The following is a 25,205-nucleotide window of genomic DNA, read 5'->3' as shown; positions in this document are numbered from 1 at the left end:
GATTGACCACTCAGTTACACTTCCCATTCCCACAGGGACAGATGCCTGTCCAAAGGCTCTCTACTGCCACGTAGAGGCCAGACACAGATCAGCAAAGCAGCACCTCATATTGTGTTCTGCTCATCTCCAGCAGCGCACCGTGCACATCATTTCCTCTAACTTCCAGTAACTGCTCACCCCGTCCCTTTTTTTTCCATATCTGATCACCCTGTATCATCCCACCTCTACTCCCCCACCAGCCTCTTGATCTGCTCATCACCTACACATTCAATGGTCTACCGTCCTCTCCATCTTCCTCCCATCGCTTTTAGTATATATCACTTTCCAGTTCAGATGAAGGGTCTCAGCCTGAAATGTTGACTGTTTATTCCCCTCCATAGATGTTGCCTGGCCTGCTGAGTTCCTCCAGCATTGTGTACGCAGTCCCAGATTTCCAACACCTGCAGGCTCTTCTGTTTCCATTCTAATGGTGCAAGTTGTATAAAGCTTTGACTAGGCTATATACGTGTATTGTGTGCCATTCTGGACACCCTGTTACAGGATGTGGATGCTTTGGAGAGGGTGCAGAAGAGGTTCACCTGGATGTTGATGGTGCTGAAGTGTGACAACGCACAAGCTGATCCCTGCAGATAACGTGTTACTTCTGTTATAGAAACATAGAAAATCTACAGCACAATACAGGCCCTTTGGCCCACAATGCTGTGCCGAACATGTACTTACTTTAGAAATCACCGAGGGTTACCCATAGCCCTCTATTTTTCGAAGCTCCATGTACCTGTCCAGGAGACTCTTAAAAGACCCTATTGTATCCACCTCCACCACCATCGCCGGCAGCCCAATCCACGCACTCACCACCTTCTGTGTAAAAAAACTTACCCCTGACATCTCCTTGCTAGCTACTTCCAGGCACCTTAAAACTGTGCCCTCTCACGATAACAATTTCAGCCCTGGGAAGAAGCCTCTGACTATCCACACAATCAATGCCTCTCATCATCTTATACACCTCTATCAGGTCACCTCTCATCCTCTGTCGCTCCAGGGCAAAAAGACCAAGTTCACTCAACCTATTCTCATAAGGCATGCTTGCCAATCCAGGCAACATCCTTGTAAATCTCCTCTGCACCCTTTCTACAGTTTCCACATCCTTCCTGTAGTGAGGTGACCAGAACTGAGCACAGTACTCCAAGTGTGGTCTGACCAGTGTTACTAGTGTAACACTGTGTTACACTCAATCCCACAGTGATGAAGGCCAATACATCAGATGCCTTCTTATCCACAGAGTCAACCTGCGCAGCAGCTTTGAGTGTCCTATGAACTCGGACCCCAAGATCCCTCTGATCCTCCACACTGCCAAGAGTCTTACCATTAATACCACATTCTGCCATCATATTTGACCTACCAAAATGAACCACCTCACACTTATCTTAATTGAACTCCATCTGCCACTTCTCAGCCCAGTTTTGCATCCTATTGATGTCCCGCTGTAACCTCTGACAGCCCTCCACACTATCCACAACACACCCGACCTTTGTCTCATCAGCAAATTTACTAACCCATCCCTCCACTTCCTCATCCAGGTCATTTATAAAAATCAGGAAGTGTAGGGGTCCCAGTACAGATCCCTGAGGCACACCACTGGTGACCAACCTCCATGCAGAAAATGACCTGTCTACAACCACTCTTCACCTTCTGTGGGCAAGCCAGTTCTGGATTCACAAAGCAATGTCCCTTGGATCCCATGCCTCCTTACTTTCTCAATGAGCCTTGCATGGGATACCTTATCAAATGCCTTGCTGAAATCTATATACTCTACATCTACTGCTCTACCTTCATCAACGTGTTTAGTCACATCCTCAAAAAATTCAGTCAGGCTCGTAAAGCACTACCTGCCTTTGACAAAGTCATGCTGACTATTCCTGATATATTATGCCTCTCCAAATGTTCATAAATCCTGCCTCTCAGGATCTTTTCCATCAATTTACCAACCACTGAAGTAAGACTCACTTGTCTATAATTTCCTGGGCTATCTCTACTCCCTTTCTTGAATAATGGAACAACATCTGCAACTCTCCAATCCTCCAGAACCTCTCCTGTCCACATTGATGATGCAAAGATCATTGCCAGAGGCTCAGCAATCTCCTCCCTCGCCTCCCACAGTAGCCTGGAGCACATCTCATCCGGTCCCCGTGACTTATCCAACTTGATGCTTTCCAAAAGCTCCAGCACATCCTCTTTCTTAATATCTACATGCTCAAGCTTTTCAATCTGCTGTAAGTCATCCCTATAATCGCCAAGATCCTTTTCCATAGTGAATACTGAAGCAAAGTATTCATGAAATACCTCTGCAATCTCCTCCGGTTCCATACACACTTTTCCACTGTCACACATTGGTCCTATTCCCTCACGTCTTATCCTCTTGCTTTTAACATACTTGCAGAATGCCTTGGGGTTTGATCCTACTCGCCAAGGCCTTCTCATGGCCCCTTCTGGCTCTTCTAATTTCATTCTTAAGCTCCTTCCTGTTAGCCTTACAGTATAATCTTCTAGATTTCTATCATCGCCTAGCTTTTTGAACCTTTCGTAAGCTTTTCTTTTCTTTTTGACTAGATTTTCAACAGCCTTTGTACACCTCAGTTCCTGTATCCTACCATCCTTTCTCTGTCTCATTGGAACATACCTATGTAGAACACCACGCAAATATCCCCTGAACATTTGCCACATTTCTGCCGTACATTTCCCTGAGAACATCTGTTCCCAATTTATGCTTCCAAGTTCCTGCCTGATAGCTTCATATTTCCCCGTACTCCAGTTAAACACTTTCCTAACTTGTCTGTTCCTATCTCTCTCCAACGCTATGGTAAAGGAGATAGAATTGTGATTTCTATCTCCAAACTGCTGTCCCACTGAGAGACCTAACATCTGACCAGGTTCATTTCCCAAAACCAGATCAAGTACAGTCTCTCCTCTTATCAGCTTATCTACATATTATGTCAGGAAAGCTTCCTGAACACACCTAACAAACTCTACCCCATCTAAACCCCTTGTTCCAGGGAGATACCAATCAATATTTGGGAAATTAGAATCTGCCACCACGACAACCCTGTTATTATTACACGTTTCTGGAATCTATCTCCCTATCTGCTCCTCAATGTCCCTGTTACTATTGGGTGGTCGATAAAAAACACCCAGTAGAGTTATTGATCCCTTCCTGTTTCTAACTTCCACCCACAGAGACTCCGTAGACAATCCCTCCATGATTTCCTCCTTTTCTGCAGCTGTGACACTATCTCTGATCAACAGTTCCACACCCCCACCTCTCTCGCCTCCCTCCCTGTCCTTTCTGAAACATCTAAAGCCTGGCACTCTGAGTAACCATTCCTGCCCCTGAGCCATGCCACAACATCATAGCTCCAAATACTGATGGACTCTCTAAGGTCATCCGCTTTGTTCATGATGCTTATAAATCAATTATTCTTCTAAATCTAAATTCTCTAACTTTGAGACTTTTATTTTATTTTAGTGATACAGCATGCTAACAGACCCTCCCAACCCAACAAGTCCGTGCCACCCAATGACTAATTAAGCTGCTAACCCATATGTCTTTGGAATGTGTGAGAAAACCGGAGAAGATCCTCACGGTCACAGGGAGAATGTACAAACTCATACTGGACAGCCCCGAGATTCTGCATTGTTACTGTTCTACCTCAGTGCTCCGTGTAATGATCTGATCTGTATGAACAGAGTGCAAGACAAGCTTTTCACTGTATCACTGTACAAGTGACAAGAATAAACCAATGCCAGTATAAGGGGAACCTGGACCAACATGTGTTTATTTTTTTCTCTCTGGAATGCTGAAGGCTGAGGAGAGACCTGAGAGAAATGTAGATAAGGTCAGAACCTTTATTCCAGGTTGGAAGTGCTAGAAAGTAGGGCATAGGTTTAAAGAGTGAGGGAGAAAGTTTAAAGAAGATTCATGCAACATTGTGTCCCTTTCCCCTGCCACCCAACCACCCAACCACCCAGCTTCTGTGACGAAAGAGGGTTACAAAAAGTACACATAGACTAAGATGTTAATTGTCCTGTGCTGGCACCAGTGGGATCAACAGTTGATCTGCCACCTGTCTTCAGGAGAAAGAGAGATAAGGAAGACAATGGAGCAGCATTTGGAAATGTTCATGAAGAGACGAGAGAGTTTAACGGAAGGAGAACTGAGAACTGAGAAGATCTCAGAACTGAGAAGATCGGCTCCTGTTTGATCCCTGAACTGTTCGAAGTGTGATGGACAGGCGATACCCCAGCAGGGGGATAAAAAGGGACAGGTTCGCTAAGGCAGGACACACACGACACCACGAGGTAACGAGACCCTGGAAGCGGTGCACCTCCCACAAGTCGGTGGGAGTTTTTGGAGGGCTGGTCGCGGGACCAAGCCATAGATGCACAGGGTGGAAAGGTACGATCGGCGGGAACCTGGTGTATGTCTGCCCTTGCCTGGGTGCCAGGTTCACTGCAGAGGAACAATCGTATCTGAAACGGAGGGGTCACAGTCGGTGACCTCAGAAGACATTACAAAGGGCTCGCCCAAAAGCTGACTGTGAGGAATATCGAAGGTCTGCTTGGAATCCGATTTGAATATTCATTCGCGCTCTCTCTCTCTCTCTCTCCCATGGCGACAGCGATTACTGCGAACTGAACTTTGTGTCACTTTGAAACTGGTCATTTACCCCTAGACGACGATTAGAGCTTGATTGATCCTATTATCCTAGATCTGTGTACATGTGTGTTTATCATTGCTGAACTGTTGTACTTATTATCCTTTTGATTAGAGTACTGTGTTGCTTATTTCTTTAATAAAACTTTCTTAGTTCCAGTAATCCAGACTCCAACTGAGTGATCCATTTCTTCTGGTTTGGCAATCCAGTTATGGGGTACGTAACACTTCATTCTCACATTCTATTCTTCCCTTTCCGATATCCAGCCTCATCCCCCCCTCTCCCACTCTTCCCGAACCGTCCCACCCTCTCCATCTCACCTCTCCCTCCCCTCCTCTTCCCGAACCGTCCCACCCTCTCCATCTCACCTCTCCCTCCCCATCTCCGGCTCCCCCTCTCCATCCCCCCTCCCTCCCTTTTTTTACTGTGCCCATGGACTGTTCTTCATCAAGTTACGGTATTGTTGCACTGTTGTAACTATATGTTATAATTATGTGGTTTTTGTCAGTTTTTCAGTCTTGATCTGTCCTCTGTTTCTGTCATATCACACCGGAGGAATATTGTATCATTTCTTAATGCATGAATTACTAAATGATAATAAAAGAGGACTGCGTGTCCTCATAATCTAATCTATTTTCCCTCCCTCCCACCCTCTCTCCATCCCCCTCCCTCCCTCCATCCCTTTCTCCATCGACCTTCCCTCCATCTCCTCCTCCCTCACTCTCTCCATCTCTCCCACCCTCCTTCTCTCCATCTCCTCTCCCTCTTTCTCCATCTGTTCCTCCCTCCATCACTCTCTCCATCCCCCTCCCTCTCTCCCCTCCCTCCTTCTCTCCATCCCCCCTCCCTCCCTCCTTCTCTCCCCTCCCTCCACCCTCCTTCTCTTCCCTCCCTCCCCTCCCTCTCTCCATCCCCCCTCCCCCTCCCTCCCTCTCTCCATCTCCCCTCCCCTCCCTCCCTCTCCCCTCCCCCCTCTCCCCTCCCTCTCTCCATCCCCCTCTCTCCTCTCCCTCCCCTCCCTCCTTCTCTCCGCTCCCTCCCTCTCTCCATCTCCTGCTCCTTTTCTCTCCATCTGTTCCTCCCTCCCTCTCTCCATCTCCCCTCCCCTCCCTCCATCCCCCTCCCTCTCTCCCCTCCCTCCCTCTCTCCATCCCCTCCCTCTGTCCATCTCCTGCTCCCTCTCTCTCTCCATCTGTTCCTCCCTCCCTTTCTCCCCCCTCCCTCCCTCCCTTTCTCCCCCCTCCCTCCCTCCCTTTCTCCCCCCTCCCTCCCTCCCTTTCTCCCCCCTCCCTCCTCCCCTCCCCCTCCCTCCTCCCCTCTCCCCTCCCCTCCCCCCTCCCTCCCCTCCCCCCTCCCTCCCTCCCCTCCCCCCTCCCCCCCTTCCCCCCTCCCCCCTCCCCTCCCCCTCCCCCCTCCCCCCTCCCCCCTCCATCCCCCCCTCCCCCCTTCCCTCCCCCCTCCATCCCCCCCTCCCCCCTTCCCTCCCCCTCTCCCCCCTCTCCCCTCCCCTCCCCTCCCCTCCCCTCCCCTCCCCTCCCCTCCCCTCCTCCCCTCCCCTCCCCTCCTCCCCTCCCTCCCCTCCCCCTCCCCTCCCTCCCCTCCCCCTCCCCTCCCTCCCCTCTCCCTCCCCTCCCCCTCCCTCCCTCCCCTCCCCCTCCCCTTCCCTCCCCTCCCCCTCCCCTTCCCTCCCCTCCCCCTCCCCTTCCCTCCCCTCCCCCTCCCCTTCCCTCCCTCCCCCTCCCCTTCCCTCCCTCCCCTCCCCCTCCCCTTCCCTCCCTCCCCTCCCCCTCCCCTTCCCTCCCTCCCCTCCCCCTCCCCTTCCCTCCCTCCCCTCCCCCTCCCCTTCCCTCCCTCCCCTCCCCCTCCCCTTCCTCCCCTCCCCTTCCTCCCCTCCCCCTCCCCTTCCTCCCCTCCCCCTCCCCTTCCTCCCCTCCCCCTCCCCTTCCTCCCCTCCCCCTCCCCTTCCTCCCCTCCCCCTCCCCTTCCCTCCCTTCCCTCCCCTCCCCTTCCCTCCCTTCCCTCCCTCCCCTCCCTCCCCTCCCCCTCCCCCTCCCCTCCCTCCCCTCCCCCTCCCCTTCCCTCCCTCCCCTCCCCCTCCCCCTCCCTCCCTCCCCTCCCCCTCCCCCTCCCTCCCTCCCCTCCCCCTCCCTCCCTCCCCTCCCCCTCCCCCTCCCCTCCCCCTCCCCCTCCCCCTCCCCTTCCCTCCCTCCCCTCCCCCTCCCCTTCCCTCCCTCCCCTCCCCCTCCCCTTCCCTCCCTCCCCTCCCCTTCCCTCCCTCCCCTCCCCTTCCCTCCCTCCCCTCCCCTTCCCTCCCTCCCCTCCCCTCCCCTTCCCTCCCCTCCCCTCCCCTTCCCTCCCTTTCTCCCCCTCCCCTTCCCTCCCTTTCTCCCCTTCCCTCCCTTTCTCCCCTTCCCTCCCTTTCTCCCCCTCCCCTTCCCTCCCTTTCTCCCCCTCCCCTTCCCTCCCTTTCTCCCCCTCCCCTTCCCTCCCTTTCTCCCCCTCCCCTTCCCTCCCTTTCTCCCCCCTCCCGTTCTCCATCTCCCCTCCTCTCTCCCCCTCTGTCTCTCTCTCGAAGTTTCACCTGCATTTCCCGCAGCCGCTCTCGTTGCCCGGCAACCGTTCCCCTGGAAGACGCGTCGCTGCTTTACGGCAGTGTCGCCGAGACTCTGCGCGCTTCTCCTGGGGATGGCGGCGGGATGTTCGCACTCTGCCGGGGAATTGGTCCCGTGTGCTCGGGGACGGGGCGTCCGGTCCGGGGTGAGAGGGTTAATCCCACCAGTATCCCCCCCCCCCGCAAAATAGATTGTTTGTGGGCAAAGGGAGGCTTTGAACAGTGGGACCTGGAGATCTGCACTGAAAGGCAAGGCGGGCATTACTGGGGGAACCGAGGGAGACGAAAATTATTGATGCTCTGGTTGAAAAGCAGGAGGCTTGGGTCAGGTACAGGCAGCTGGGACTCTGGGGCTCGTCCAGCTGGTTCATGTGGAGCATGAGGGAGAGAGAACAGCATCATCGATGTGGGCAGAGTGAGGGTTGTCACTGAGACATGGGGGGAGGGGGTCTGGAGATATACTGGCCGCTGTGAAGAAGGGAGTAGAGGGGAGGCCATTTGGTTGAAGGGGTATTCTAGCTGGTTTGGTCGCCAGTTCTACCTTCCGCACTGTGCCCTGAGCTGAGAGATTTACAATTCCACAGAACTGTTTTCCCCCCTCAGATCGGTCTCAAACAAGCATGTCCTCATTCCAGACCTACTGGAAGTGTACAATGCTATGCTTCTGGCTGGCAGCATGTCACTCCATGAGGAAGGGCATCCTTACCCTCGTCTACAAGTAGAAGCGGGAGAGAAATGACATCAGGAATTGGAGACCCATTTCACTGCTGAATGTAGATTACAGTATGCTATCCAAGACCACTGCCAACAGAGTCAGGTCTGTTGTAGGACAGGTGACCCACCTGGACCAAACCTATGCTGTACCTGGCAGGAAGCTCTTTGACAGCCTCGTGCTGCTCACGGATACCATCGCCTGCACGCGGGTCAGAGGAGTGGATGCCCGGCTGGTCATCTTCGGAGCAGGAAAAAGCCTTTGACAGCATGCTACACAGGTATACGTATGATGGACACTCCAAAATGGGTCTTGGGGAGGGAATCAGAAATTGGATCCAGCAGCTCTCCACAGAGATCTATATTGCAGTCCAAATCAATGGTTGGGAGATAGCTTCCCCTTCAAGTCTCGAGTCAGGCAGGGCTGCCCTCTCTCCCCTGCCTTGTTTGTGTGCTGTATAGAACTCTTTGTCGAAGGACGAGAGCGTAAGAGGGGTGATGCTGCTGGGCAATGGGGGGGGACCCAGGTGAAAACCTCCCTGTACATGGTCGATGTCAATGTCTCCTGCTCGGATCGGAGGCCAGTCCATAGATAGATCTGCAACCAGTTCAAATTGCCATCAGAAAAGCCACACTCTTCAGCAACTGGCCCGACCCACCCAGTGTCCTTTTATCTGTCAGGTCCAATTACGTGAAGGTGCTGGGGATCAAAAATTGGGATTTCCCTCTGGATAACTGGGAAGAACCTGGCCATCAGCTCTCCACTGCAGTACTAGGTGCAGGTGTGGCCCTTCTACCCACTTCTCCAGCTTGGGAATCACCCGAGACATCTTCAGGTTCATCTGGGGATTGAAGATGGAGTGGGTCAGATGGGTCACAACGCACAACTCGCTGGACAATGGGAGCAAATCCATACCTAATGTCACCCTCATCCTGATAATCACCTTTGTATGTAGCTGCATCAGGTTGTGTGTGGAACCTAAATCCATGGACACCTAGTACCACTACATGGCGAGGTTCTCATTAACATTCAAACAACAAAGGCAAGATTTTCTTTTGTTTCTTCAACTTTACTCTCTCCGTTCAAATTTTGTACATTAGGCTGCCATTTTCTTACCAACCATCCTCCCACCACTTTCATGCACATGCCCATAACAGGGAAAGTGAACATCATAACTAAATGTCGACATAACCCAAATGAACATAACTCAACAATCTCCCATCCTCTTTATGTACATAAAATAATCTTAAATGTCCATTGGTTTAGATGTATTACTTTTAACTCTTCTTGTTAGGCTTAATAAATTTCTTAAGATTCTCTATACCCTCACTTAATGCTTTCACAGTACTACAAAAATAAAAAAAATACATATATATATCAACTCAAATGTCCATTAGGATACGGGGATTGGTTCTAACTCTTGACGTTGATACAGTTCTTAAGGTACCAAATGCCTTCACGAAAGGCCTTTAGCAGCACAAGAGCTGGAGCTCCCTTCTCTGTCAGACTGTCAGCTAGTTGTTCCTTTCTAGTTGACCACAGCACGTGATAAATTTTCTGTGCTTGGACAAGATCTTATCACTAGATGAAGCCTCTCCTCTGTAACTGACTTGGTGGATTTGATGGCATCAACCAAAGACCAGTTGTTTGTGACACAAGTTATTTGTTGACTGCCCTTTGGGTCACCATGGAAAAGCTCGGAATAGAGTGTGGCCAGAAAAACAGTATTGTCAATACCTTCAGACATTGCAAGGGTTTCTCCTGCCTGCGTACTCCATACAACCCCTCAGATCCTTTTTGATTGCCAACAGAGGTGTGAAAATCTTCTCTCTTCTCCCAGCAGTACAATCAAATGGAGTCCTTCCATCAGGGACATTACCATGTGAGGCATCACCGAAGATAAGGAGCCTCAGCGAGCTATCTTTTCCAAGCTGTTGAAACTGCAGGGCTACTTTTTCAGATTGAATTCTGCACACTGTCGTGTCTGCCTCATCTAAAGTTTGTACTGTGGCATTTCTTTGTGCTGGATGTCAAGTTTGCAAGCGTCAAACATGATATCAGGTCTGCCCTGCCTTGCCATCTATAGAATCTGACTTATCTTTGGCTCAAGTTGGTCCGCTTCAGCTTCACTGAGGGGTGCGTCCCATTGTGTGACACGTGAGGATTCCACGTGGATTGCCTGAAGATTCCTGATGTAGCTTTCTCGGTGCAGTTGTGCTGTTCCATCAACAGCAAGGCAAGGATGTCTATCCCTACATAGCAGTATCTGTCATGTTCCTCGCATCCAGCCTGAAAGGCTGACTTTAGCTAAGGGATAACTGTTGTGGGAAAGTTTTGAGAAACCTGCTTATATGAAGACAGGCAAGTACACCTTCTGCATCTTGTCAGTATAAAAAAACAGCTGGATACACTTGTGACATCTTTCCACCTGTTTACAACATCACTTGCTTGAACTTTTTATGCCAGTAGAGTGATGCATCTGCTAGACCCTACACACACTTTTAGAGTTTCCACAGTGTTCCTTCACTTCTGGCTTCACGCGGGGGTTTAATGTAAATGTCACATGACAGTTGCATTCCCTGTAAGAATGTCTGTTCACTGGAGTTGTCAGTGCTTTTGACATATCACTGTCAGAAGTAGTTGGACAGACTCTGATGCACATGTTGATGAGTCTTTTTAGAGTTCTTTTCTTTTCAGTTCCTTAAAACCTCTAGCCTCCAGGCTGCTTTTGATACAGTTCCTGTCAGGCTTTCTTTCAGAGTGCACACCTATCTTGTAAACACGTCTTTTGGCCAACACTTCTGACTTCCACAAACACTCCATTATTTCTCCAACTGATTTCATCCTGTGTTGTAGATTCAAACGGCATATGTCGTTAGTTACTAGGACATCTTCATCCTGACATTTCTCAGATGGGCCAGCCTGATCTTTACTTGGTTCAATATAAAGTCTGTCTATACGTGATATGTTGACTAACCCTGTAGTACAAGCGACCATGACTGCTTCTAGGTAATTCTAGTTGTACTGACTTTAGTTTCTCCCAGTGGCTTTGCCTGTTCGTCCTAAGACTTCAGCTTTGTATGAGATACCAGTGTCCTGGTCTGCAAGTCTCACAGTTTGTCCTGTTTTAAGACTGGTACTTCCATATTGTCTTTGCACTTGTGATCATTTTTGTTCAGGCAAGTCTGTTAAATCTCCATCTGCATTCTCTACAGCATTGTCTGTGCCATCATAGGACATAGGAACAGAATTAGGCCATTCAGCCCATCGAGTCTGCTCCGCCATTCCATCATGGCTGATCCCGGATCCCACTCAACCCCATACACCTGTCTTCTCATCAGGAAATGATCAACATCCATCTTAAACATGCCCACGGACTCGGCCTCCTCCGCAGTCTGTGACAGAGCATTCCACAGATTTACTATTCTCTAGGTAAAAAAGTTCTGCATTACCTCTGTTCCAAAGGGTCATCCCTCAATTTTGAGGCTGTGCCTTTTGGTTCTGAATACCCCCACCATAGGAAACATCCTCTCCACATCCACCCTAACTAGTCCTTTCAACATTTGGTAGGTTTCAATGAGATCCCCACGCATTCTTCTAAATTCCAGTGAGTACAGGCCCAAAGCTGCCAAATGCTCTCATATGTTAACCTCTTCATTCCCAGAATCATCCTCGTGAATGTCTAATGATAACACATCCTTTCTGAGATATGGGGCCCAAAACTGTTGACAATACTCCAAGTGCAGTTTGACCAGTATCTTATAAAGGCTCAGCATTATCTCTTTGCTTTTATATTTTATTCCCTTTGAAATAAATGCCAACATTGCATTTGCCTTCTTTACCACAGACTCAACCTGTAAATTAACCTTCTGGGAGTCTTGCATGAGGACTCCTAAGTCCCTCTGCCCCTCTGATGTTTGAACCTTCTCCCCACTTAGATAATAGTCCGCACTATTGTTCCTCCACCTATCTTCGTATGATCCGCAAACTTTGCCACAAAGCCATCAATTCCATTATCCAAATCATCGACAAACAATGTGAAAACTAGCAGTCCCAATACTGACCCGAGAAACACCACTAGTCACCGGCAGCCAACCAGAAAAAGCCCCTTTTATTCCCACTGTCAGCCATTCCTGTATCTATGCCAATATCTTTCCTGTAATGCAAGGGATTTTATCTTGTTAAGCAATCTCGTGTGGCACCTTATCAAATGCCTTTTGAAAATCCAAGTAAATGACATCCACTACCTCTCCTTTGTCCACCCTGCTTGTTAGATCCTCAAAGAATTCTAACAAATTTGTCAGGCAAGATTTCCCTTCACAGAAACCATGCTGATTTTGACATATTTTATCATTAGTCTCCAAGTACCCCGAAACCTCATCCTTAATAATAGACTCCAACACTTTCCCAAACACTGAGCTTAGGCTAACTGTCCTATAATTTTTCTTTCTTTTGCCTTCCTCCCTTCTTAAAGAGTGGAATGACATTTGCAATCTTCCAGTCCTCTGGGACCATGCCAGAATCAAGTGATTCTTAAAAGATCATGACCAATTCATCTGCAATCTCTTCAGCAACCTCTCTCAGGACTCTGGGATATAATCTATCTTGTCCAGGTGACTGATCCACCTTAAGACTTTTGAGTTTGCCTCACACTTTTTCCTTTGTAATAGCAATGGCACTCACTCCTGTCCTCTGACACTCACTGACCTCTGGCACATTGCTCATGTCTTCCAGAGTGAAAACAGATGGAAAGTACCCATTAATTTAATCTGCCATTTCTTTGTCTCGCATTACTACCTCATCAACATCATTTTTCATTGGTCCAATATCAACTCTTACCTCCCTTTTACTCTTTATATAACTGAGAAAACTTTTGGTGTCCTGCTTTATATTATTGACTAGTTTGCCCTCATATTTAATCTTTTCCTTCTCATAGTTTTTTTAGTTGCCTTTTGTTGGGTTATAAAAGCTTCCCAATCATCCAACTTCCCATTCACTTTTGCAGTCCTTAATTTCCCTTGTCAGCCATGGCTGCCTACCCCTGCAATTTGAGAACTACTTCTTCTGTGGGACATACCTTCCTGCACCTTGTGAACTATCCCCTGAAACTTCAACCATCTCTGTTCTGTCGACATCCCCACCAGTATCCCCCTCCAATCCATCTGGGAAAGCTCCTCTCTCATGCCTCTGTAATTCCCTGTATTCCATTGCAATACTGAGACATGTGACTTATACTTCTTCCTTTCAAACTGCAGTATGAATTCAATCATATTATGATCACTGCCTCCTCAGGGTTCCTTTACATTAAGCTCTCTAATAAGATCTTGGTTATTACACAACACCCAATCTATGATAGCCTTTCCCCGAGTAGGCTCAAGCACAAGCTGCTCGAAAAAGCCACCTCCTAGGCATTCAACAAATTCCCTCTCTTGTGATCAGACGCCAACCTGATTTTCCCAATCCCCTTGCATATTGAAGTCCCCCATTACAATTGTGTCATTACCCTTAATACATGCCTTTTCCAGCTCCCTTTGCAATCTCAACCCCACATCCTGGCTACTATTTGGAGGCCTATATATGATTCCCATAATGTTTTTTTTACCATTGCAGTTTTTTAACTCCACCCAGAAAGATTCAACATTCTCTGACCCTATGTCAGCTCTTTCTAAGATGTAATTCCATCTCTTACTAACAGAGCCACACCACCGCCTTTGCCTTCCCGCCTGTCCTTCCTTCGATGTTCAGCTCCCAACCACGGCCTTTCAGCCACGACTCAGTGATGCCCACAACATCATACCAACAAATTTCGAATTGTGCCACAAGTCCGTCCATCTTATTCTGACTGCTTTGCACATTTAAAAACAGCACTTCAGTCTTACATTCTTCAGCCTTATGAATTTTGCCTCTGTGGTACAATTTAACTCTTTGCTCTATCTGCATTTCTGCCCAGTCATTGGCTTGCCCTTCCTTACATTCATATTACATATTACGTCATCTACTTGTAAACCTGCTGCCTCATTCTCAGCTCTATCGTCCCCATCCCCATCCCCCTGCCATATTAGCTTAAACCACTCCCAATAGCTCAAGTAAACCTGCCCACAAGAATATTGGTCCCTCTCGGATTCAAGTGCAATCAGTCCCTCTTGTACAGATCACACCTGCCCTATAAGAGGTCCCAATTATCCAGAAATCTGAATCCCTGCCCCCTGCTCCAATTCTTCAGCCACGCATTTATCTGTTGTCTCATTCTATTCCTATCCTCACTGTCATGTGGCACAGGCAGCAATCCCGAGATTACTACTCTTGAGATCCTGCTTCTCAGCTTCCTTCCTAACCCCCTGCATTCTCTTTCAGGACCTCCTCCCGTTTTCTACCGCTGTCGTTGGTACGAATATGTACCGCGACTTCTGGTTGCTCACTGGATATTGTGGACACGGTCAGAAACGTTCTGGACCCTGTCACCTGGGAGGCAAACTACCATCCATGTTTCCTTTTCCCGTCCACAGAATCACCCATCTGTACCCTGACTATAGAGCCCCCTATTACTGCTGCTACCCTCTTGTGTTCCCTACCCTTCTGAGCAACAGGGCCAGACTCAGTGCCAGAGGCACGGCCCAGGTAGGTCTCCCCCCACCCCCCGCCCCCAACTGTTGAGCAACTCTATTGGGTCTTTAGCTGCACTCTCCTCATCCTTGTCTGTGCTTTGTGACAGCCTATCAGGATTACAATGCTACTGGCACTAAAACCTCAGAACTGGTCAATGATGTGAAGACATCACACTCCTTGCTCCAGTTTATTAGGTCTATGGCTATTGTTTCACATGCTAGTGGTTTGGCCTGAGGGGCTCGATTGTGTTCAGAAGCCTAAGATCTCGGGGCTCTGGAGACGAGCGGATCGAGGGTTGGTGTCACGGCCGGAGACTCGTGTGTCATCAGGGAGGCTGGAAAATCTTGCACTGTGAGCCGGAAGACCTGAGGTCTTTGCGATCTTCGGACACAGAGCTCGAAAAAAGCAATGAAACAGATTTTTAAGATCGTAAACCAGCAGTTTGTTGTTATGTCTCCAGCTCGCTGTGCAAATGGGGGACACCTCCCTCTCCCTCGCCAGGGAGGGAGAGAACCTGTGGTTTGTTTAATGTCGGATGAAATGTGAAGCCTTCGGAGTAACTTTGGTTTGTGTCTTTGCTACCGTTTAGCACACGCTTGGGCTCGGTGATTGTACTGATGCGAGCTTTTTTTTTGCTGGTGGGGGGGAGGGGGATCATGCTGCTGCTTACATGGGGGAGGGGAGAGCTGGGAGGGACTTTGGTTCTCATGTTTAATTGTCGTTCATTCTTTGGGGCACTTCTCTGTTTTCGTGGACGTTTGCGAAGAAAAAGTATTTCAGGATGTATATTGTATACATTGCTCTGACATTAAATTTGACCTTTGAACTTTTGACTTGGGCTTTCCAAGCTTTTGGCATGTCTCACAGCTGTCAATTATGTGCTTTAGAATGGAAAAATAATCTGCATCTTTGTTTCCGGAACTCCTGAGCAGTTTCTGAAATCGATCAATTGAAGTGTGTCCAAACTGCTTGTGAAGTTTGAGCAACACTTTGCGTTTCTCATCTGGGATCATGTTCTCTGTGACAGCTGGTGCTTCATTCTCTCACTGGTTTTCAGTAATGTCTTTATCTAGAATGTTCTCACAGTAACGTCCAGAGCCGGCGAGCTCATGATGCACTGGCTGATGAAACATCATTGCTTGGTCAATCTCCGTATCCAGTACTGCTCCTGCTTTCTTCAGGGAAGTTTTACTTAAGGAAAATAGAAAGTTCACTGCTATCACCTGCATTTCAATGCATTTCAATTTTGTCTATCCTATTTTTGTAGGAATTTTCAGTCTTTTGGTTGAATGTACAATCTTTCCATCTCCAAATTTGAATGCTTTATTACTAGGTGTATCTGTGTTCACCGGTTTCTGCACGTCATTCTAGCTTTGGTCACTTACATAGCTTTCAAGCTGTTTTTCTCCACACACTGTGTGTATGCATGCTGTATCAATAATGTCAGATCCTACGGATCCTATCATCAAAATCTCTGCCTCTTCATTAGTAGGTATTTCCTTTACAAACAATGTTATATGGTACTCTTCTACATCTTCAGATTTGTTATTTTTTCAGTTAGCTTAATTTGTTTGGTACATTAGAGAGATTTTTTCTCAGTGGGACATACTCTGACAAACAGCATTTCAGTCTCTGACCTACTGTACTTGTCTAGTGGATTTGTGCCAGGTAATGGTGCCCTCGTCTGGTCACTCTAGGGCTTACGCTTGCTAGTCTCTCGTTTTTGCTCAGTGAAGTGCTGTATGCCGTTTGCTGACTCAAACTAATTCCAACTATTATCTTGGAGGCCTTTTCTCCAAAAATCCCCCTCAGTGCCGATTTCATAGATGCAATTCTAAGTTAATGCTACAATGTGCAGTATCCAACAATTTGAAAGCTAATATTGCGTCAGAAAGTTCAATTTTGTATTTATGTGTGTGACTCTACTTTTGTTCAAAATCAGTAATATAATCAGCCAAATTTGTAGAACTATCTGTAATTTTTATCAAAGTCTCAATATCCCTCATAAATCCAATCTTTATCTTCCTTCCGAAAAACTGAGTCAAGTGAATTTATTAGTGTTTTCATACCATCATCTTTGTTAAAGTCTTCCACTGATACGCCCATTGGGATCTCTCTCACTCATACCAAAAGCAACAGTACAACCACAAGGGCCTGCTTCTTCTTCTCAAACTCTGTAACCTGAGTCCAGAATTCGGTTCATTATCACCGCCATGTGTCGTGAAACGTGTTAACAGCAGCAATTCAATGTAATACATGGTAATACAGAAAGGAAACATAAAGTAAATCAATTACAGTAAGTAAATACAGTGCTTATAAAAAGTATTATCCCCCACCCTGGAAGTTTTCATGTTTTATAGCATTGAATCACAATGGATTTAATTTGGCTTTTTTTGACACTAATCAACAAAAAAATACTTTTTCGCATCAAAATGAAAACAGATCTCTGCAAAGTAATCTAAATTAATTACATATATAAAACACATTAGATTAGATTCAACTTTATTGTCATTGTGCTGAGTACAGATCTGTTGTTCGTCCATCGTTGACGTCGATGAGGTCCTCGACACCATAATGATGGTGTCGAGACTAGCGCGTGACTTGGATTTAAGTGAGGGAGAGTTGCGCAGCGTCAGCCTCACTCTCTCTTCCCAATTCCCATCTGGATCCAGTGGCAAGACAGAGTCTAGACGGCTGGAGATGGGACTAGGTGCAGTGGATGACCAGGACGTCTTCTGTGTCTTGTCTTGCTCAACACGTTCCACGACGCTTGCAGAGACCGCCTTCTTGACTGTTGGACCTTCCATTGGTCTCGTCCGCTCAATCCGCCGGAGTCTGTCTTCACATGCTGGGATAGACAACTCCCTATCTCACCGAGGGTTTGAGACCCGTCGGCTACCCTCACCTGGTTTAGCCGGCTTGTCGAAGCCGTTGCCCGGGGTGTGGCCGCTGTCGCATGCAAACAGCTACGGGGAGCCACAGGTGAGAGCTGAGTGCCAGGTGGGGACCAAAGGTGGGCTAACCGCCCTGAAAAGGACGCGACATGTTCCCCCACCAGAGGTGCTACCCCTCCCTGACACCCCATATACCCCCCTTTGTACAGATACAAAGTCAATGAAATGCAGTTAGCATCTGACCAGAAATGCAAGCTGAGCTCGTTGACTTTATTAACTTTGCCTCCAACTGTCACCCTGCCCTCAAGTTTACCTGGTCCATTTCCGACACCTCCCTCCCCTTTCTAGATCTTTCTGTCTCTATCTCTGGAGACAGCTCATCTACTGATGTCTACTATTAGCCTACTGACTCTCACAGCTATCTGGACAATTCTTCTTCTCACCCTGTCTCTTGCAAAAACGCCATCCCCTTCTCGCAATTCCTCTGACTCTGCCGCATCTGCTCTCAGGATGAGGCTTTTCATTCCAGGACGAGGGAGATGTCCTCCTTTTTTAAAGAAAGGGGCTTCCCTTCTTCTACCATCAACTCTGCTCTCAAACGCATCTCCCCCATTTCACGCACATCTGCTCTCACTCCATCCTCCCGCCACCCCACTAGGAATAGGGTTCCCCTGGTCCTCACCTACCACCCCACCAGCCTCCGGGTCCAACATATTATTCTCCGTAACTTCCGCCATCTCCAACGGGATCCCACCACTAAGCACATCTTTCCCTCCACCCCCCCGCATTCCGCAGGGATCGTTCCCTACGCAACTCCCTTGTCCATTCGTCCCCCCCATCCCTCCCCACTGATCTCCCTCCTGGCACTTATCCATGTAAGCGGAACAAGTGCTACACATGCCCTTACACTTCCTCCCTTACCATCATTCAGGGCCCCAAACAGTCCTTCCAGCTGAGGCCACACTTCACCTGTGAGTTGGCTGGGGTGATATACTGCGTCCGGTGCTCCCGATGTGGCCTTCTATATATTGGCGAGACCCAACGCAAACTGGGAGATCGTTTTGCTGAACACCTACGCTCTGTCTGCCAGAGAAAGCAGGATCTCCCAGTGGCCACACATTTTAATTCCACATCCCGTTCCCATTCTGACATGTCTATCCATGGCCCCCTCTACTGTAAAGATGAAGCTACACTCAGGTTGGAGGAACAACACCTTATATTCCGTCTGGGTAGCCTTCAACCTGATGGCATGAACATTGACTTCTCTAACTTCCGCTAATGCCCCACCTCCCCCTCGTACCCCAGCCGTTATTTACTTATATGCACACATTCTTTTTCTCTCTCTCCTTTTTCTCCCTCTGTCCCTCTGACTATACCCCTTGCCCATCCTCTGGGCTTTTCCCCCCACCTCCCCCTTTTCCTTCTCCCTGGGCCTCCTGTCCCATGATCCTCTCGTATCCCGTTTGCCTATCACCTGTCCAGCTCTTGGCTCCATCCCTCCCCCTCCTGTCTTCTCCTATCATTTTGGATCTCCCCCTCCCCCTCCCACTTTCAAATCTCTTACTAGCTCTTCTTTCAGTTAGTCCTGACGAAGGGTCTCGGCCCGAAACGTCGACTGTACCTCTTCCTAGAGATGCTGCCTGGCCTGCTGCATTCTCCAGCAACTTTGATGTGTGTTGAATGCAAAGAATAGTGTTATTTATAAAATAACTGTGAATAAAAAGTAAGTGCTACAGCACACAAATATAAAAGTACTGAGACAGTCCAATATGAGTGCAATACTGCTTAGCGCTGTGATGTGAGGTTCAGCAGAAGCTCTTCCTGTGCCTGCTGGTGCGGGAGAGGAGGCTCCTGCAGCACCTACTGGATGGGAGGAGAGTAAAAAGTCCATGGTTAGGGTGAGATGCATCCTTTTCGCCCTGCCCAGGCAGCGTTTATGGTAGATGTTCTCAATGGTGGGCAATTGGGTGCCGATAATCTGCTGGGCAGTTTTCACCACACGCTGGAGTACTTTGACTGCATATTTGAACACATAATTGATTGATTGCATAAGTATTCACCCTTCCCCCCCCCCCCACCTTCAATACGACACACCAAATCATCCCTGGTGCAGCCAATTAGTTTTAGAAGTCACATAATTAGTTAAATGGAGATCTGTTTTTGGAGACCTGTGTACAGTCAAGGTGTTTCAATTAATTGTAGTAAAAATACACCTATATCTGGAAGGTTTAACTTCTGGTGAGGCAGTCTTCTGTAAAAAACTACAACATGAAGGCAAAAGAACACAAGCAACTCTGTAAAAATGTTATTGAAAGGCACAAGTCAGGAGATGGATACAACAAAATTTCCGAGTCAGTCAATATCTCTTGGGGTACAGTTAATTCAATCATCAAGAAATGGAAAATATATGGCACAGCTGTAAATCTGCCTAGGGCAGGCTGTCCTCGAAAACTGAGTGAAGTCGTGCAAGAAGGGGGACACCTCGAGACCTATGACAACTCAGGAGGAATTACAAGCTCCAGTGGCAGTGTACATCAGCTGTTGTCCGGGTGCTTCACCAATTGCGGCTTTGTGGGAGAATGGCAAAGAGAAAGCCACTGTTGAAAAAAGCTCACATGAAATCTCGGCTAGAGTTTGCCAGAAGGGGGAGACTCCGAAGTCAGCTGGAAGAAGATTCTATGGTCTGATGAAACCAAAATTGAGCTTTTTGGCCATCAGACTAAACGCTATGTTTGGCGTAATCCAAACACCGCACATCACCAAAAACACACCATCATTACCGTGAAGCATGGTGGTGGCTGCATCATGCTGTGGGGATGCTTCACTGCAGCAGGCCCTGGAAGGCTTGTGAAGGTAGAGGGTAAAATGAATGCAGCAAAATACAGGGAAATCCTGGAGGAAAACCTGATGCAGTCTGCAAGAGCACTGCCATTTGGGAGAAGATTCGTTTTCCAGCAAGACAAGGACCCAAGCATAAAGTCACAGCTACACAGGAATGGCTTATCAACAACAAAGTTAATGTCCTGGAGTGGCCAAGTCCGAATCCAGACGTCAAGCCAATTGAGAATTTGTGGCTGGACTGGAGAAGGGCTGATCCCCATGCATTCTGACAGAGCTTGATCAATTGTGTGAAGAAGAAGAATAGGGAAAAATTGATGTCCAGATGTGCAAAGTTGATAGAGACCTAGCCACACAAACTCAAGGCTGTAATTGCTACCGAAGGCGCATCTACTAAATACTGACTTGAAGGGGTGAGTAATTATACAATCAATTATTTTGTTTCATAATTGTAATAAATTTAGACCAATTTGTAGAAATTTATTTTCACAAAAGAATCTTTCTATTGATCAGTGTCAAAAAAGTAAATTAAATCTATTCTGATTCAATGTCGTAAAACAATAAAACATGAAAACTTCTAAGGGGTGGGGGTGAATACTTTTTATAGACACTGTATAAGTATATAGAATAGATTAAAAATAGTGAAAAAACAGAAATAATATAAGTGAGTTGGTGTTCATGGGTTCAATGTCCATTCAGGAATCTGATGGCAGAGGGGAAGAAGCTGTTCCTGAATCGCTGAGTGTGTGCCTTCAGGCTTCTGTACCTCCTTCCCAATGGTAACAGTGAGACGAGGACATGCCCTGGGTGATGGGGGTCCTCAATAATGGACGTAGCTTTCCTGAGGTACCGCTCCTTGAAGGTGTCTTGGGTACTATGGAGGCTAATACCCAAGATGAAGCTGAGCAGTTTTACAACTTTCTATAGGTTCTTTCAGTCCTGTGCAGTAGCTGCCCCCGCCCCCACACCAGATAGTGATGCAGCCTGTCAGAATGCTACCTATAGAAGTTTTCAAGTGTTTTATTTGACATTCTAGTCATGACTAACCTTTCAAAGCATTTCATCACCGTAGATGTGAGTGCTACTGGGTGATAGTCATTAAGGCAGCTATCACTACTCTTCTTAGACACTGGTACAATTGTTGCCAGGCCATATTCCAATTTCACTTTTCCAGCGTTCGTAATGCTTGCTCTCGTCAAATGCTGGCAGGATCCGTTAATTGAGAGCCATTCTCTGCTACCACTCATAACGGTCAAACAACAAAGATTTTCTTTCATTTTAACAACTTTACTTTCTCCATTCACATTTAATACACCAGCTGCTATCTTCTTCCCCCAGCCTCTCTCATGTACATATCTATAACAGGGAAAATGCGCAAGCCCAAATGAACAGAACTCAACAGAGCGCATCTGCCAGCTGGTTGGCACAGGATTTCAGAGCCCTACCAACTGCTCCAGCAGGGCCTGTCACCCTCTTGAAAGACAGCCTGACGTGGGCCTCCAAGACAGAGATCACAGGGTCACTGTGTGCTGCAGGAATAATCATTGCTGTAGTTTTATTCTCCCTTTTAAAGCACGCATAAAAGGTGTGGAGTTCATCTGGCAGTAAAGCATCATTGCCATTCGTAAGGTTAGGTTTCACTTTATAGAAAACCTACAGCACAGTACATACAGCAAACTTTATATGAAGTAAATAAAACGGCAAACCCTGCCAGAGGATGTGCAATCTATTCCTCCTCCAACCTCGTTCAAAAATGTTCCTTTGCTCTTGAGATAGCCCTCCGTAAGTCAGCGCTGGTTCACCAGACTTGAATTCCACATATCTATCCCTCAGCAGACTACAAACCTCTTGGTTCATTCATGGCTTTTGATTTGGGTAGATACAGAATGTTCTCAGAGGCAGATGCTCACATAGGTTTTAATGAAGTCAGTGGTGACTGTGGCATACTCATTCAGACTGAAAGGCAAATCCCTGAATGCAGACTAGTTCACCAATTCAAAACAGTCCTGTAAGTGCTTCTGTGTTTCCCTTGTCCAAACTTTCTTGGACCTCACTCCTATGCTGCGGTCTTCAGTCCCTGCCTATACTCAGGGATTAGAAGTACAACCAGGTGATCAGACTTTCCAAAGTGTGGGTGTGGGATAACCTGGTAAGCACTCTTGCTGGTGGTGTCACAGTGGTCTGGTGTGTTGATTCCTCTAGTGATATGTTGGTAATAATTATTGAGAGACTTTTTCAAGCTGGCCTAGTTAATAGTGTGGAATGCATCAGGGTGTGCTGTTTCAAGCCTGTTCGTTACATCGCTCAGCTTGTCCAAAGCCTGTTTGACACTAGGCTGAGGTGGGACGTACACCATTAACAAGATGATGTCTGAAAACATGACAGATAAAACGGACGACACTTAATCACAAGATGTTTCAGGTCAGGTGGGCAGGACTGTGACAGCACCACCAGGTTTGTACACGACAGCAGCCATGATCATAAAGCGTTCTCCACCTCCTCTACCTTTGAAAGACTCAACTGTCCTATCTTGCCATTTCTATTATGATTCTATTGCGTTTCTTGGATTTACTAAGGTATGCCAGCAAGAAAATAATGTCAGGGTTGTATATGGTGACATATGGAGAGCATACTCACCAACTGCATCTCAGTGTGGTACGGAAATTGTCCCGTATCGGACCACAAAGCACTCCAGCGTGTGGTGAAAACTGCCCAGCGGATTATCGGCACCCAATTGCCCACCATTGAGAACATCTACCATAAACGCTGCCTGGGTAGGACGAAAGGCATTATCAAGGATGCATCTCACCCTAACCATGGACTTTTTACTCTCCTCCCATCGGGTAGGCGCTATAGGAGCCTCCGCTCCCACACCAGCAGGCACAGGAAGAGCTTCTTCCCTGAGGCTGTGACCCTGCTGAACCTCACATCACAGTGCTATGCAGTATTGCATCCGTATTGTACTGTCTCAGTACTTTTATATCTGTGTGCTGTAGCACTTTCTTTTTATTCACAGTTATATTGTAAATAACACTATTCTTTTGCATTTCATTGGCTTTGTATCTGTACTCAGCACAATGACAATAAAGTTGAATCTAATCTAATCTAAACTGTGTATTTTGTTAATAAATTTACTTTGAACTCTGAACTGATTCTACAACCTACACACCTGCATTCAAGGACTCTACACTCATGTTCTCAGTATTTTTCTTTGGTTTGAACAATTTGTCATCTTTTGCACATTGGTTGTTTGTCAGACTTATGTGTAGTTTTTAAAATTCTATTGTATTTTTAAAAATTTTTTCTACAAATGCCTGCAAGAAAATGAATCTCAAGGTCATATATGGTAACATATATGTATTTTAATAATAAAATTGACTTTGAGGTAGTGCAGAATGTTTTAAGATGTACGCTGGCCTATAATTTCCTTTCTTCTGCTTATTTTCTTTGAAGAGTGGAGTAACATTTTCAATTTTCCAGTCTTCCTACCATTTCAGAATCTCGTGATTCTTGAAAGATCATTACTAATGCCTCCACAATCTCTTCAGCCACCTCTTTCAGCTCACTGGGGTGTACACCATCTGACCCAGGTGACTTATCTACCTTCAGACCTGTCAGTTTCCCAATAACCTTCTCTCTAGTAATGGTAACTTCACTCACTTCAGACCACTGACACCTGGAGCTTCCACCATACTGCTAGTGTCTTCCACAGTGAAGACTGATGCAAAATACTTACTCAGTTTGTCCGCCATTACTACCTCCCCAGTATCATTTTCCAGCCATCCAATATCTATCTCACCTCTCATTTACACTTTATGCATCTGAAGAAATTTTTGGTATCCTTTTTAATATTATTGGTTAGCTTACTTTCGTATTCTGGTAGCCCCCCCCCCGCAGCTGTAATAGCGTGGCGCTAACCATTACACGCCACCGTGGTGCCATGTATAGAGTTTGAGAGATTAGATTAGATTAGATTATGAGGACACGCAGTCCTCTTTTATTGTCATTTAGTAATGCATGCATTAAGAAATGGAACAGTATTCCTCCGGTGTGATATCACAAAACACAGGACAGACCAAGACTGAAAAACTAACAAAAACCACATATTTATAACATATAGTTACAACAGTGCAACAATACCATAACTTGATGAAGAACAGACCGTGGCACAGTAAAAAACTTCAAAGTCTCTCGAAAGTTCCACATCTCACGCAGACGGGAGACAGAAGAAAACTCTCCCTGCCATGCCCGACCACAGTCCGACTCTGAGTCGTCCGAAAACTTTGAGCCTCCGATCAGCTCTCCGACACTGAGCACCGAGCACATCTCTATCTGAACTCTTCGACCTCAGCAGCAGGCAAAGCCGGGGATTTTGGGGCCTACCCTCTGGAGATTCTCGATCGCACAGTAGCAGCGGCAGCGAACCGGGCATTTCAGAAAATTCTCCAGATGTTCCTCTGTGCTTTCACATCTGTCTCCATCAAATCAGAATTGTCCACGGCCCCTATTGAACAGATACAATATCATTTCACCGGAGAGCTGCGCGTGCTGCCATCTTCTCCATGTACACGACATTGGTGAAGCTTCACTTGGACCATTGTTTAGTTTTGGTCAGCCTATTATGAGAAAAGTAGAAAAGTACAACACAGTGTCTGTGCTGAGCATGACGCCAAATTAAGCATCTTCTTCCTGCACTAGATCCATATCTCTCTATTCCCTGTGCATCCATGTGTCTGTCTAAAAGCCTCTGGAATGTTGCTGTTGTTGTATCCACCAGTCCAGGCAGCCATTCCAAGCCCCCACTACTCTGTGTAGAAAAAAAAATCTTGCCCCAT

The 25,205-nt window shown here is 47.1% G+C and overlaps 1 protein-coding gene across 1 annotated transcript in view; it reads left to right on the top strand.

Annotated features, from left to right (window-relative positions):
- The first annotated feature begins 8,163 nt into the window (after positions 1–8,163).
- The window catches only part of LOC134341278 (V-type proton ATPase catalytic subunit A-like), a 40,942-nt gene continuing 23,900 nt past the window's right edge, over positions 8,164–25,205 (top strand). The window contains exon 1 of the mRNA XM_063039146.1: positions 8,164–8,312. Coding sequence (XP_062895216.1) covers positions 8,176–8,312 — 137 coding nt within the window. The 5' untranslated portion in view covers positions 8,164–8,175. The remainder of the gene's footprint in view (positions 8,313–25,205) is intronic.

Source organism: Mobula hypostoma (genome assembly GCF_963921235.1).
Source record: "Mobula hypostoma chromosome 13 unlocalized genomic scaffold, sMobHyp1.1 SUPER_13_unloc_1, whole genome shotgun sequence".
Taxonomy (NCBI): domain Eukaryota; kingdom Metazoa; phylum Chordata; class Chondrichthyes; order Myliobatiformes; family Myliobatidae; genus Mobula; species Mobula hypostoma.
Note: the sequence above shows the minus strand (reverse complement) of the source record. Positions and strands in the feature narration are given on the sequence as shown.